Raw genomic sequence first — 14,732 nt, 5'->3', positions numbered from 1 at the left:
GGCGACGCAGCCGGTTGTTTTATACATGAGGTGCCCACAACCCAAACGCGTGTTCGCCGGTGATCTTTGGACCTTACACATGTGTAATGAAACACTGCGAGTCAGGAGACTTTGAGAGGTTTTTCACACAAACAAGCTGGAAAAAAAAAAAAAAAAAGATAAATAAATTACACGCGCACGCACACAGTGGGGAAACACTACTGTACGCAGCGCGAGGGTCGACCAGTGGTCGCCTTTCACAACTCTTGACGTCCATGAAACCGTTTGCAGAGGGGTGTTTGTTTTCCTCGCCGCCCTGGAAATCATTTTCAGGCTCAGAGGTCATCATCGCTCCACAGATTCCTTTATTCCTCACTTTTCCTCTTTCCAATAACTTGTCAGTTACATAATTGTGTTTCTGATGAATTGGTAAAAGCCGTCGGACTGAGTGATGGGGCAATCTATTCTAGCGTTACATAAGGAGATCAATGATTAAGTCATTAGGTTTGGACTGAGCAGAGAGTTGGTGATAAAAGAGGAAACGACAGATTAACATCAGTGTGTAAAATACACTTTTATCTGTGACCCAGATGGGTTTCTGTTTCTGTTCAAAAACTTTTCATGTGACGAGGAACAATTTAAACTAAATTGACATCCCAAAAATTAAAAAAAAAAAAAAAAAAAAGCGTCCGCAAACAGCTTTTATTATTTATTTTTTAACCAAAATTTGGACTTTTCTGAGTGAAAGCAGATTTCCACTCTTGCGTGTGACAATGGAGAGGGGGCCGCAGGGGTGTAAAGGTTAAGGAACCCGTCTGCGCTTTCCCAAAGGCAAACAAAATTTCAAGCCTGGAGTAAAGTCCAGATGGGAATCACACAGAGGCAGAGGAGACGTGCGAGCCTGGAGGAGCGCTGCAGCGGCATCAACGACAACAGAAGCGAGCGTCCTGGGCTGCGACAGCATGGATCTCCTGCACAGCTGGGGCGTTGGGCTGGCCGTCCACCTGCAGACCGCCTACAGCAGCCATGAGGGCTTGTTCAACCTGGCGTCCACCGTGGCCGATCTGCACACCACCTTCTTCTGGTGGTTCCCCGTGTGGTTCCACCTGCGGAGGGACACGGGCCTCCGGCTCATCTGGGTGGCCGTGATCGGAGACTGGCTCAACCTGGTGCTGAAGTGGTAAAGCAGCAGTCCGGCGGAGTGCAGCCGTGCTGGCGTCGGGTTCTGCTTTCTAGCTTTCTGTGTTTCCCTCCACTGCAGGGTGCTTTCTGGGGAGAGGCCCTACTGGTGGGTCCACGAGACCCAGTTCTACGGGGCGGGCCCGGCTCCGTCGCTGCAGCAGTTCCCCATCACATGTGAGACTGGACCAGGTACTTATTGGAAATGTGAACATCACGTGGCGACTTTGGGCTGATTGAATCCAACGCAACCAGGTTTATCAACAGGACTTGTCTTATTAAAGGTTTTTAGTGTTTTGTTTTGGTTCCTGAATGGGGCTGAACAGGAGCCGGGGACTGTGTGGGTTAGGATGTTTTCCCTATGGATGGATGGATGGATGGATGGATGGATGGATGGAAATAGTTTATAAAAAATCTTTTACTTCTTATGAATATTTTTCAAAAATAGGCAAACTTGTATGCATGTGGAACTATATAAAAATGAAGTGTAAAGTTCATGTTTTGGTCGTATATTCTAAATATAGAATGCATATGGGACAATATATACCACAATAATTAATCAACTGTTAGTAATCTGTTTATTGCCAATTACATCAATCAGTTCTCAGTAAAGAATGTTTGATCGGGTTAATAGTTAACCCTCTTTTGCTGTAATGTCTTTTCTCATTGTGACCTACTGTCATAAATGGGTTATGAAATTCCAGTGCCTTTGTTCCTTTGTAGTGCGTTTAATTCAGTAGGTCATTAACAGTTTTTTGAACGTGTTCTTTAAAATGCTCTAACGTTAACTGTGTGGCGTGCAGGAAGCCCTTCGGGTCACGCCATGGGCGCAGCGGGAGTCTGGTACGTGATGGTCACGGCGCTGCTCTCCATCGCAGTAGAAAGGAAGTGTCCAGCTTTAGCGTACAAGTGAGTCCGGGCTTGAAAACAAACCCCCTGCTTTTTTTCTGCTGCGTTGACGTACTTTAATATTGACTCTGTCAGATTGGTGCAGATCGCCCTGTGGGGGCTCATGGCCCTGGTAGTGCTGGTGGTCTGCATGTCCAGGGTCTACATGGCCGCCCACTTCCCACACCAGGTCATCGCCGGAGGCATCACAGGTCGGTGTGAAGTCACAAATCAATCAATTCACTTCAATTAAAAGTTGCATTTTCATTTTCTCAGAGCATCGTTGTCATGTAAACGGACAACCAAAACGCAATGAAACTTTTCTTTTTTCACTTGAGAACTTTGTGGTGTACACGAGGTCTCATCCTTACAAAGTACCCACCTGCTATTTGATGATCTCTCCTCTGTTGTTCCTGACTTCAGGAGTGCTGGTAGCTGAGCTGGTCTCCAGGGTCAAATGGATCTACGGCGCCAGCATGAGGAAGTACTTCTTCACCACGCTCTTCTTGACCTGCTTCGCCGTGGGCTTCTACCTGCTGCTGCGAGCTGTGGGCGTGGACCTGCTGTGGACCCTGGACAAGGCCCAGAAGTGGTGCGTGAGGCCAGAGTGGGTCCACCTGGACTCCACGCCGTTCGCCAGCCTGCTGCGGAACATGGGCAGCCTGTTCGGCCTGGGCCTGGGCCTGCACTCGCCGCTCCACGGCCAAACCGGGACGAGGCGCAGAGGCATCGTTTTCAAGACGGGATGTATCGGCATCTCCCTGCTGCTGCTGCAGCTGTTGGACTCGTGGACATTTTCCTCCGAAAGCCACGAGATTTTTTACCTCCTGTCCTTCGGGAAGAGTGCAGTCGCACTTCTGATCCCGACCACGCTGGTGCCGGCCGCTCTGTGCAGGATTTCCCAGGGAAATAAAAACAACAAAAACTTGTAAATACAACTTGTAGCCTTCAGGTAATTGACAGTTTGGGTGTTTCGAGGGGGGGAAATAACTTTGTCACAGTATTTTTTTTGAATGAAACAGGAAAAGCAGGAGATGTAGTTACAACTGTTGCTTCACAATGAGAACATGAGCAGGTTGAATTCAGACCTTTTGCGGAGGAGTTTGCATGTTCTCCCTGGGCATGCTGGGATTTCTCTGGGTACTTAAATGACCTCCAATGGTCCAAAAACATACATCCCAGCTTCTTAAATGACAGTTTTGCAGACAAAGTGGAGTAAAAAATGGATGCGTTTAAAAATAAGTGCTTAAAAAGACATAAAAATAATAATAAAAAAGTAAACATTGAGTGCAACAGGAGCAACAGTTACAGGCTGTACGTGAAGACTTAAATCAATTATCTCTCAGTGACTCACTAATAAATATTCTATATTACTCACTGATCCCAACAGTTGTGTAAAAATCCAGCAAGTAACTGAAAAACTGCCGCTTGGTGTGGGACGAAGCACGTGGAGCAGGAAAGCATGTTTATCGTCGAATAAATGCTTGTGTTTGTTCTTACACACTCACACACACACACACACACACACACACACACTAGTCGTTTAAACAAGCAAAAACCTTGAAGGTTTTGTGAAAACTACTTTTCAGCCTAAGATAATGCTGGAAATCCTCCTGTATGTACTTCATATGATGTGTTTGTTATGTACATTGGTGAAGTAGCCAAGACGAATTACATTTTTTACCAAATCACTCTATTTCAACATTTGTTTTTAAATAAATTCAACATTTAATGACAATTTCACAGCTGGATTGGGTGTAATTTCCAACAAATATAAAAGATCTTGGGGGCGACGCTGTTTTCATTAAGTTGTGAGAAAATTGAAGCTACACGTGGCTTTTAGTAAAGACCGACTTTTTAGTGAAGAAACTGGTTTGAATTTGTTTAATTTTCAACGGAAAAAATAAAAGTGTGTGTGCATAATGTTTTGACCACTAAAAGTAAAACCACCATGGTTGGTATCAATGGTTTTCTCTTTTATCTAAAATGGGAACTATGTTTTAATAGAATCATTTATGAGCGCAGTCAAAGGCTAAATAATTACACTTGGAAATAAAGTTTGGAATGTTTTGCTGTTTTCTGTAATATTCCCTCGATTTATAAAAGAAAGAAAGAAAGAAAAAAAGGGAAGGGATGTTTATTGAAATTGTTTGTCACCTCTTAAAGTAACAATGACACTGATTAATTTCCCGGGCAGGAACAACCGTCAAACATTAACCAGCGCATGCACTCTTCACATTGTGACACCGCGGCTGGTCAGCGGACACATGGAGGATCAAGGGGCAGGGAAGCGCTGCAGACAGCACGTGTGCGCCTCGAGGCTCCCGTCTGGAAGGAGAGTGAGGTTCCAGCAGCTCTCAGCTCTCCTCCACGCCTCGATCACGTCGACACACCTCCAGGGTCCCGCCAATGGGAAGGCACGGAGCTTTATTACGTGATCACAGAAAACCTGGGCGATAACGGGACGTATCAGGGCTGTAAAGTAACTGTGACAACATGGCTTTGTTTTTGTTTTTCTTCTTGCAAGTAATTATGTCCGCCATGATTAGTATTAGCAGCTGCCGAGATGGTGGAACTTTACTTCAGGTTTCTCGTCATTTTTTTTATGTCATTTTGTTCAGCCGTCCTTCAACATCCAGACAATAGAGCATCTTCCTCCTTCAACATCTGGTTTATAGAGCATCTTCCTCCTCCAACATCCAGTTTATAGAGCATCTTCCTCCTACAACATCCAGATTATAGAGCACATTTCCTTCAACATCCAGATTATAGAGCATATTCCTCCTTCAACATCCAGATCATAGAGCATCTTTCCTTCAACATCTAGATTTTAGAGCATATTCCTCCTTCAACATCCAGATCATAGAGCATCTTTCCTTCAACATCCAGATTATAGAGCATCTTCCTCCCCCAACATCCAGATTATAGAGCATATTTCCCCCAACATCCAGATTATAGAGCACATTCCTCTTTCACCATCCAGATCATAGAGCATCTTTCCTCCAACATCCAGATTATAGAGCATCTCTCTGTCAACATCCAGATTATAGAGCATATTCCTCCTCTAACATCCAGATAATAGAGCATCTTTCCTTCAACATCCAGAATATAGAGCACCTTCTTCCTTCAACATCCGGTTTATAGAGCATCTTCCTCCTCCAACATCCAGATTATAGAGCATCTTCCTCCTTCAACATCCAGATTATAGAGCATATTCCTCCTATCACAAACTGATATAACATCCAACATTCAGATTATAGAGCATCAATGGATTTAAAAGGGAACTTTACTTTTGTTCTTTTTAACAACTCAATAAATCCTTACGTATTTGGTGACTTCCACATTTAATCCAGGTTCTTCCAAACCTATAGTTTTTAAGTTGACACCTAAATACACTTCATGTTTTATTTATCACAGATCAAGACTTTTTATTGTTGGCTATTGATACTCACAACAGTAGCTTGTCCATCTCTCACAGAAATCCAGAGATCTTTTTAATGTTTAGATCTTTTTGTATGGAGAGGAGATGAAATAGGAGTGACCGTCCTGGAACAGCACAATTACCAAAATATGGTGAGTCAATCCAACCTTGCACTGTACGCACAGCAATCAGTCTCACTTTAACAGACCCACCTTTGTAATCCTGCCATTCAGGTCAGACTTTTATTCTAAGCAGTTTTAGGTCACCTGAGATCACTGTGATTAAGTTCTTACAGAAATGACGGGCTTGTAGGCGACGATCAGTATCCGAATGTTTTCAAACATGGATGTATTTTTCTCCCACTCATGATGAAGTGACCTTTAGAGCCCTTCGTTCACAATTTCACATCTTCAGATGATAGTCTGGGATGACATTTAGTGACAGAACATAATGAGAAAGTGAGGCAAGCACACCAAACCTGAAAATTTAATTAAAGAGCGCCTCCACGTGACGGAACTGTGACATAATAATCACGGTTGTGTCATTTCCAACCAGCAAATCCAATGTATTTATGTCCTGGTTCCACACACAGAAGGAGCGATGAAAGGCCACTCTCAGGAACTGTTACACCTTCCCCAATGAGCCTCGTCTCTTTACGCAACCATGATCCATCCACCGGTGCCTCCTCCTGCTCCACCTGCTCCACCCATCGAGCCGGGCACCGTGAACAAACTCCTCCCTCAGCCTGAAGGGCAGTACGTTCAGACAGAGCAGTACCGCTGGGCAGACCTTGGAGGGCAATGAGTGTAACAGGTTATTGGAAAAACTCCGAAGAATGTTACCTGAAAATCTCACCTCTTTTTTTGTTGCATTGAAAGACGCCACGGGTGGTAGGAGTTCATCCTATAGGAAATATGGCGCTAGTGTGGCCAACTCGACTTTGTAACGCACTTGTATTAAAGTCAAATTTAGAGTTTCTTGGATTTCATCGATGATTCCAACAGTGGGTGTTGGTATTTAGTTGGTGAGTGCTGATAGGAAGTGGAATCACTGGTTTTCTGATATTTCCTGTGCATTGACATCACCTAATAAAGCAAATGTGGGAAATAGAAGAGGAGGTGTGATAAACTAAAGTTTTAAAAGTTGAATTTCTCAGATTTTTTTTTTTTTTTTAACTTTATGAGTGGAATTGAATTTTATTTATTTTTTAACACCTGGGCTTTGTCCGGGAGCAGTGGCTCCACTCAAGTAAATGTACTCAAGACGTAACTTTCACAGTTTAACGGTGTATTGAACCGACAGATATGCACATGTGCGCACACGCGATAACGTTTACCGTAAAATAATGTCAGCAGCCCGAGCAGTGACACATCAGCATGTCAACGGGAGTCCGTTAAAAGTCTGCAGCCTCAGTGTGGATCAATGTGACCTTCAGCTGCTCCGCGCCGAGTCTGACCGACAGGTTAAAACCAAACCGTACGCAAGTCGCGGTCCGACTTTCTTTGCGTCGCCAGATGTTGGAGGGACGTTTTGAACAGGATCTGTGTGACCGAAACCGGAAGTTTATCTTTGCCTCCATCACATCGGCAGTGAAGCCGTGTCTGTCCTTTCTCTTTTGACTGAGAGGACGCAGCTCACATCATCTTTGTAAATATGTTTAAACTTGCTCTTTCTGTGTTTTTTTTTTTTTTTATCTTGTAGAATGCACAAGAAATGGTCATTTTAGAAACACAGTTGGATTGTGGCCTTAAGATGAAACTCCATGAGAAATAGGAAGTAGATGAAAGCCTCAGTCACTGAGTTTAATTATTTCTGTGGCTTATCTTTCGTCCACGGGTGTCTTGAGATCGCTGAAGCCGGTCTTAAACTAGTCTGCATAAAGCTGGTAAGACATTTAGAACCACAGTGTGCTGGGATGAGAGCCGGCTCTGCAACTACAACTGGAAGAGGAGAAGATGGAGGGATGAGGAGGGCTTGATAGCCAGTGACCTCTGCAGGTCTTATGGGAACAAAAACATAAATCCTGCATCGATCAAGCTGGAGGTTTGAATCCGTTGTAGAAACTATTTCAATCTATGCTGCAGGTGGCCTCACAAGGGCAGATTTATACACTAAAAATGACAACCAAATCTTTAAATAGCAAAAAAAAAAAAAAATCTAATTTTCTTTCAAAAGTGCAAAGAAGTACAAGTACATTCTGATAAAGTTCTTATGGACAAGAAGCAACTTTGATAAACTTTTATTTTTATTTTATGGTGTTGCATTTTGTCTCCAGACCATTAACTGAGCATTCTGAGGAAATATCAAAACTGTTTGACATTTTGAAAATAAGCTGAATAACCTTGTGGAGCAGGTTGAAGCTCAGGCTGTGTGACAGCCCGGTAGTAGAACACAGGAAACAGGAAACTGCTCGCCTGAAAGAAATGATAAATGTCTTATATAAAAAAATACCTTATTCCATAGAATTAATGTCTCAGACTGTGGAGAAACTTTGGCGATGTTCACACTCAGAAATTATATTCCAAACAATGTGGGAAATTTTTATCTACTTCCAGCAGAAGCAGAAGGAATCTACTGGAATAAAAGTAAAACCCAAAACGAGCGACGGTAATCACACCGGGGAGCTACGAATGAAGCACAAAAACACGAGGTCAAAATGTTTAATTAAAATTAAAAAATACATGAAGATTCTTGTCGCCTATATTCTATTTTACTTTACTGAGAGAGAGGGGGAGGGGGAGGGGGAGAGGGGGAGCGAGAGAGAGAGAGAATATTCAAACGGCCTTAAAACAAAAAAATACTTTACAATTAAAACAAAAAGGGGTCTGTGTGTCTGTCCATCTATGGAGGCTAACGTTGCTGAGTTGATTGTAATAAAAGACGTTGGATGTCTAGTCGGGAGTCCTGTGGACGAGGGCGGGGACGTCTGTGTGTGTGTGTGTGTGTGTGTTCAGTACAATGCGTCCGTGTTGCTGCTGCGAGGCCTCTTGATCTTCTCGATGTTCTTCAGGATCATGTCGTGTAACGTGACCTTTTGGTGGGAAACAGTCGTTTAGCTCCAGCAGAAGACAAACAAACAACCTTTGACCGACGTTAGAATGAATCCATTTCAAAACGTACGTATTGATTTCTGAGCTCCGACACGATGATCTTCAGACTGATGTACTCCTTCTCGTCGATCTCCGTTACCGTGCGCCGGTAGTCCTCCTGTTCCAAAAGGTAACACCATTTCATTAAGGAACCGAATGAATTTCATTTCCCCCCTCAAACAGTGAAGCTTCAATATGTTTTGATTTAGTACATTTGTTGGGCCCTAAACTCGAGCAGGATCTGATAATGTGAAATGTTCTTTTTTCAAAATAAAATAACCAAAATAAAATGCTTGAAACCTTTCAGTTTGTACGACAAAGCCTTTAACTTTCTAACGATGTCATTATTTCAGACACATCCCTACTTTATTACCTTCACATTTCTTTATTGGCTTTGTTGGTTAATTTCATGGTTATAATCTAGAATTTTAATTATTATTTTTGTGTAAATACGACTTCACGACTTTAGAAATGTGGTTATTTGACCTGCAGATACAAAACCAGGAAATCTGCCAACAATAACACCATTAGATTTTTTGGGGGGGATCATATAAACTGATTCTTTCTTCTTTGGATAATTTCATTTAGTTCCTTATAAAAAAACTTTGTTTAATGGATGAGCAACGTCCTCAATAGTTATCTCTCCACGTAACATGTCTGACTTCAAGCACCTGATTCAATATGACGTTACCATGTCTGTATAATAACTTTAGTAAATAACCATTTGATAATTTTCACTCTAAGAATTCTATAAAATCACATTAAATTGACTTCTGGTTAAATGATCCTCTTGAAATCACCTGAGAGGCGACAAATACGTTTAAATTTCCTAATATTCAAATCTAATTTGTCCTGAAACTTTGTCTCAATATATGACGAACAAACACGAGAACGGTTTAATGAGAAGCAGGAGTGGAAGTAGACGTTTTACTGCACCGTATTCAGGGTTGTTCTCTAAACACTTTATGATATTTACTCACCACATGTGGATATTTTGCTATTTTAGAGACCAGCTTCGCCCTTGTGATGTAGTATCTACGAGTAAAGAATGAAGCAGGATTTTCACAAACAGAAGATGAGAGACGTGACTGTGAGAGGGATTAGATCTGGACCTTGATATCTGGTCGAGGTAGGAAGCCGCCTCCCCCTCCACGGTTCTGAGCTCGGCGACCGTCTCCTCCTGGATTGACACGCCGAAGTTGTTCCCGTCTTCTATCCTGGGGATGAGCAGCTGAACCCACATTTTAACCTGCGGAGGGAAGCCGAGCGATGAGCGGGGCGCGCCAAACATCCAAGTTGACCCACACAGCAATTCTCCAATCAATTCAGGAGGTCGTACGGAAGAACGTCCATCAGAAACGCATCATTTCTCGGGTTTTTGTTTCAGTTTTGGAAAAGACGTGCGTTTCCACGGCAACGGCAGAAACACCGAAAACAGCGTAGGTAGCATGTTGGGCCACTAGTGGGTGCCATTTGGTAAAACTATCAAGTCACGACACTCTGGAGGAAACATTGCTCTTATTGTCCATCTACTGAGCATGTGCAGAACAACTAGTTACGACGGTAACTGGGGAGACGAAGCTCGAGCGTTTTCATGAAGTTGTGTTTAGTGTCTCTGAGCATCGTTGCCACATTTACAGACCCCCAAAAGACAAGAGCACTTTTGCGTTTTCACATTGCGCTGTAACTGGAGCCTTAGGCTGCACAGTGGCTGGTTCAAACCACGAGTCATTCCTGTGCCTACGTGGGATTTTCTCTCGATATAAATATGACAAAACCATTAAATATGATTATTCATATAGTCTGATCGCAACTAGCATTAAAGATTTTCATTTTAATCTTTTACTGAACCTGCTTTGCTGAAGAGCCACAGGTATAACATGAAAATCCAACCTGAAATAAAGTCTGGGGAATGGGGGGAATTTTGCAGCCGGGAGTGAAGTTTGGGGCTGTAAAGAGGAGTTGATGTGACGGCTGACACGGAGAGATAAATGTAAAGCAGTGCTGTTGATGAAGTGATGAAGAGCACCGATGACCCTCCCAGCAGTCTTGTGATAAAACAAAGAGAAAGCCTGCAGAGCCCAGCAGGCTGCGTTCATATAAAGAATTTCCTGATAATCCAGAAAATTCAGAAACGGTGTCTTCATTCACAACGCCGATGAGAAAATCCCCCCCACACACACATGCTGCTGTTTGTATATTTAAAGAGAGATTAGTTTTTTTAACCTCGAACCAACTTGGATGGTTTCAATTCGGTTTGTTCTCGCACATTTTTTTTTTTTAACCAATAAATCCTTACTGGATCTCAGATTATCAGCAGGAACTCTAAACTTTCCCGTCTGACACTCGTCACGATGAGAGAGGAAACTTACTGTGTTGCATTTCTCTATGAGCGTCCTGATCTCCGGCTTCACCTTCTCAATGAGCTCCACCAGGTTTCCATTGCTCTTCATCATCCCACCGGGCATGACGAAGACTTTGGTGCCAGCCACTGAGCAAACGAGGATTCAGATCATCATCTAATCATCAAATCTGAGGTGAAGTTATAGTTTTCCTCCACGGTACTCACCCATGTCCTCCCCACTCGCATCGTCCAACTTTCTCTTTTTGGCATTTTGCTGTAAAGAAACAACACCAAGCTTCATTGGTCACTTCTGTTCTGCACAGTCGACATTCTGCAAGTCAATCCAGGACACTCACCGCTTCTAGACCATCGTGGAGGTTTGAGAGCAGGATGGGGTCCGGCACCGTCAGGTTGATCTCTGAGTGGATCTCCTTCAGTTCAGTTATGTTTATGCTCGGGTCCTGAGGGGACGAGACCAGGTCCTGCATCATGACACTGAACACACTAATGGCGCTTTTCCACTGGCTCCTACTCAGCCTTACTCGACTTGTCTTGCATGGACTCTACTCCGCCTCGGTCATTTCCCATTACAATATAGTACAACCATGGCGCGGGCGGAGTCATCTGAGCTTTTCCCTGACGTGCACAAGTAATCCCCCTCGATAAGACGGGGAGCAAACGTGCACAAGATATCAGCTCAAATAAAAAAATGGAATAATATATATTATTATATGTTTATCAATAATAGCACAAAATTTGCATTGTTACTATCGTGCTTCACTGTCCGGTGTTTTGGTTTCACTGGTGCCCCTGTTAACTGGTGACTTCTGCCACCAGTCGTTAGCAGCAACTGATGACAAAATAAGACAAAGGACGTTCACCAGGACAGCTAAGGATTTCGTTGAGGTTTTTAATATCTGCTGTGAAAAGGGGACACTCGAGGAAGCCGGTCACCAGCTAACGGGAACCAGTTAATCCGAGACCTCCTGATACTTGTAGCAGGCTTCGTCTAGCTCGCTTGGGACCTCGGCTGCGCAGGTACCAGGAAAGTACCTGGTAGTGGGTACTAACACGTAGTGGAAAAGCATCAATAGTGAATAGAGTCGAGTGGCGTAAGGCTGAGGAGGAACTAGTGGACATAACTTCTACGGATCCAGCAGTTTAGTGAAACTGAATCATGAACCCACCTTGAGGAAGTGATCGAGTTCCAGTAATTTCTTTGGGAAAAAATTTGCGACTAGATTCTCTGCCTGCAGAGAAACAAGGACAAACATGATGTTTGATGGAATCTTATACGGAAACCAAACCATCAGTGTGAAGAGCTCGGCATATACTTTATTCGCTCACAAAAGTTATTCAACACTTACTTCTGAGGTGATACGTTCCCTGAAAGCATCAACCTACGAATGGACACAAAAGACAAATCAGATCAGATGCAGCAGAAATCATCCCTGAGGATTAGTATAATTGGCATGCAATATATTTATTGATTATGATCTTGAATATAAGACAAGGCCTCCTTTTTACAAGAATCCTGGAAAAATATGTATTCTTAGTTAATGGAAGGGCTGTTAACAGAAACACACACCAGCACAACTTTCCTAACTTCTGTGATGCTTCCTGGCTACACACAATGTCATATCAGGAGTGCGCTATCACACAGATCTCCCGTTCAGTCTGTGTCAACAACAATTCATCATCCCCACTTCCATCCAGAGCATTTGAGATGCAGCATTTTCAAACCTTTCAATGTCTTATTGTGATGCAGAACTCGGCAAAGTCATCACAAATACTATGTTCTGAGAGATTCGCTTCAACTAAATGTTTAAAAAAAAAAACAGGATCTGAAAAAAGACAGACAAAGTGTTTTTATTTGATGATTTCTTTCCTGGAGTCTAAAGAAAACAGATGAGTTGCGTTTTCTCGTTTATTCCACACGACCACACAATGCTGACTGGATTTCCATTTTGAATTTGAGAAGATGCAAATGCAAATAGGGAGGAGACGCAACACTCACACGGTGACATGTAGGCTTTTACTTTGCAGCAAAGTAGATCGTCATTAATGTTCTCGTTGACTGTTCAGCCTGAGATATAATAAACCTCAATAAATCAAGCCAAAAGAGCAGGCAGGTTATATGTGGACATGGGATGGCGAAACTAACACCCTGACTACCAGAAACACGACTGTTTAGTTTTTGCAACCTCACCATCAGATTAGTTTTCTCCCAACTGTGTTTTAGTTTGGCTCCCCTGATTCAGACGACCCGAGTTCATTTTGGAACTGAAACGGATATAACTCTTCAACGTGGATTTGATCTACATGTACGCGCTTTCCGCGCATTTTCTCACACTTAATGTGAATTTATGTTGGTTTGAGTTAATGGAGTTCACTCTAAAGCTGAAGTGAAAGATTTGAAGCGTGATAAGTGTTGTCCAGTGATTCAGCTCGCTGTGTTGGCTAACTGGGCCTCCTGTTGTACATGTGCTCCCTTTGGTGCTGAAACCGACTCCAACACGCGGTTAGAAAGCGTATTTCCTTCCGTCCCGCCTGGTGCTTCATACTACGGCCACACGGTTCCCGATTCAAAGTTTGACAGGTGTTTTGTAGCCGCAGGGAAAGAAGCCGGTCAGCCGCGGCTAGCCGCTGTTAGCACGCGATGCTAAGTATGGCTAACGTGTTAGCAGGCGGCAGAGCGATAAAAACACGTCGCACAACGGAAACCGCTCCACGAAAACACAGACCGTTACCTTGGTTTTGATTTCATTGTCCACCTTGAGGAGGGAAGACATCTTACGCGATCAGATATGCAGAGGAAGATTGTCCCGAAAACATTAAATTCAGCGGTAAAACGTGTGGCTTTAGGGATCTGTCAGCCACACGGTGATGACGACATTAACGTGCGACCGGACGCCGCACAACCACGTGGGTCACGTGTATCATTTTTTTTTTTTTTTTTTTTTTTTTTACTTTATTCGAATAAACAGAAAACTAGATCTCTTGGAGTGGCGTGCAGTCTAAATTTATATTGCCAACCAGTGTGCAGAATCTCCAGCATGCTACAAACGAAATTAACCACAGGGTTAGGGTTGGGGTTGTACAACTACATTACCCAAACACACCAGGGATTACTGTCTCTCGGGTGGGGGTGGGGCCCTGTAAGTGGTAAGTGTCTGTAAATTACACAAAGGTAAATTCACCAAATCAGTCAAGTCAAATCCTTTATTTGTCACAAACAATTATGTACAGTATAATATGCAAAGACATGTTTTGTTCCACACTGAAACGAACGTTTTAATAATAACGAGTAGAAGAATAGAAATCTAAAGCACACATTAATTAGTTGTATTTTTTATTTTTTAAAGATAAAGATTTGGCTCCCTCAAGAAAAAGGATAGGAATCACTGGTTCAAGGTAAAGTCACTGTAGCAATAAATTAGAACTAAAGACAGCCAAGAAGAAAAACATGGTCAATAACAAATCAATAGTTCTTGTAAAAGTGTCTAGATCTGCTTGGAAACTAAAGGGGCAAAATGTATTGATGGTGTTTGAGTGACTGAAAAGTTGTTTCCATCTATGAAGGCTGATTTTCAGCCATCATTCCAACGACTGTGATGTAGTGTGCCATCACACAGCAAGCACTTATCTTTTTGGTGAACTTGCATTCGTGGACAGAAGATTTTTGAGGTTTATGTTTAAAGGAAACACTGTCGGTTTTCCAAGATGCTAAAATTGTCACGAGAGTGAGCAGGATGGGCAGGATTAGGAACAAAAAGGAGGATAGGGATGGTGGATATAAAAACAGGGGAGGCAGGGGATCAGGTATGATGAT

At 42.9% G+C, this 14,732-nt stretch overlaps 2 protein-coding genes across 3 annotated transcripts; one reads left to right on the top strand and one right to left on the bottom strand.

The window, feature by feature from the left end:
* The first annotated feature begins 536 nt into the window (after positions 1–536).
* Positions 537–4,539, top strand: g6pc1a.1 (glucose-6-phosphatase catalytic subunit 1a, tandem duplicate 1). 2 transcript variants are annotated; one of them, XM_080461250.1, is made up of 6 exons: positions 537–1,159; positions 1,241–1,350; positions 1,962–2,067; positions 2,143–2,258; positions 2,470–2,998; positions 4,244–4,539. In XM_080461250.1, exons 1-5 carry the CDS (start codon positions 942–944, stop codon positions 2,976–2,978), a joined length of 1,059 nt encoding a protein of 352 aa, XP_080317376.1. In that variant the 5' UTR covers positions 537–941; the 3' UTR covers positions 2,979–2,998; positions 4,244–4,539. The 2 variants fall into 2 exon arrangements, with proteins under 2 accessions (XP_080317376.1, XP_080317375.1); XM_080461249.1 differs by lacking the exon at positions 4,244–4,539 and having other exon boundaries at positions 2,470–4,147.
* A 3,574-nt stretch (positions 4,540–8,113) lies between these two features.
* On the bottom strand, positions 8,114–13,804 carry psme3 (proteasome activator subunit 3). Its single transcript, XM_080466941.1, has 10 exons — positions 13,651–13,804; positions 12,268–12,300; positions 12,088–12,150; positions 11,257–11,361; positions 11,126–11,174; positions 10,929–11,047; positions 9,669–9,805; positions 9,537–9,591; positions 8,588–8,674; positions 8,114–8,498 (listed from the first exon to the last, which is right to left on the bottom strand). The coding sequence occupies exons 1-10, from the start codon at positions 13,690–13,692 to the stop codon at positions 8,418–8,420; spliced, it is 771 nt and encodes a 256-aa protein (XP_080323067.1). The 5' UTR covers positions 13,693–13,804; the 3' UTR covers positions 8,114–8,417.
* Positions 13,805–14,732: the final 928 nt, after the last annotated feature.

This window comes from Lipophrys pholis (assembly GCF_963383615.2).
Source record: "Lipophrys pholis genome assembly, chromosome: 1".
NCBI lineage: Eukaryota > Metazoa > Chordata > Actinopteri > Blenniiformes > Blenniidae > Lipophrys > Lipophrys pholis.
This window is presented reverse-complemented; position numbering and strand designations above follow the sequence as displayed.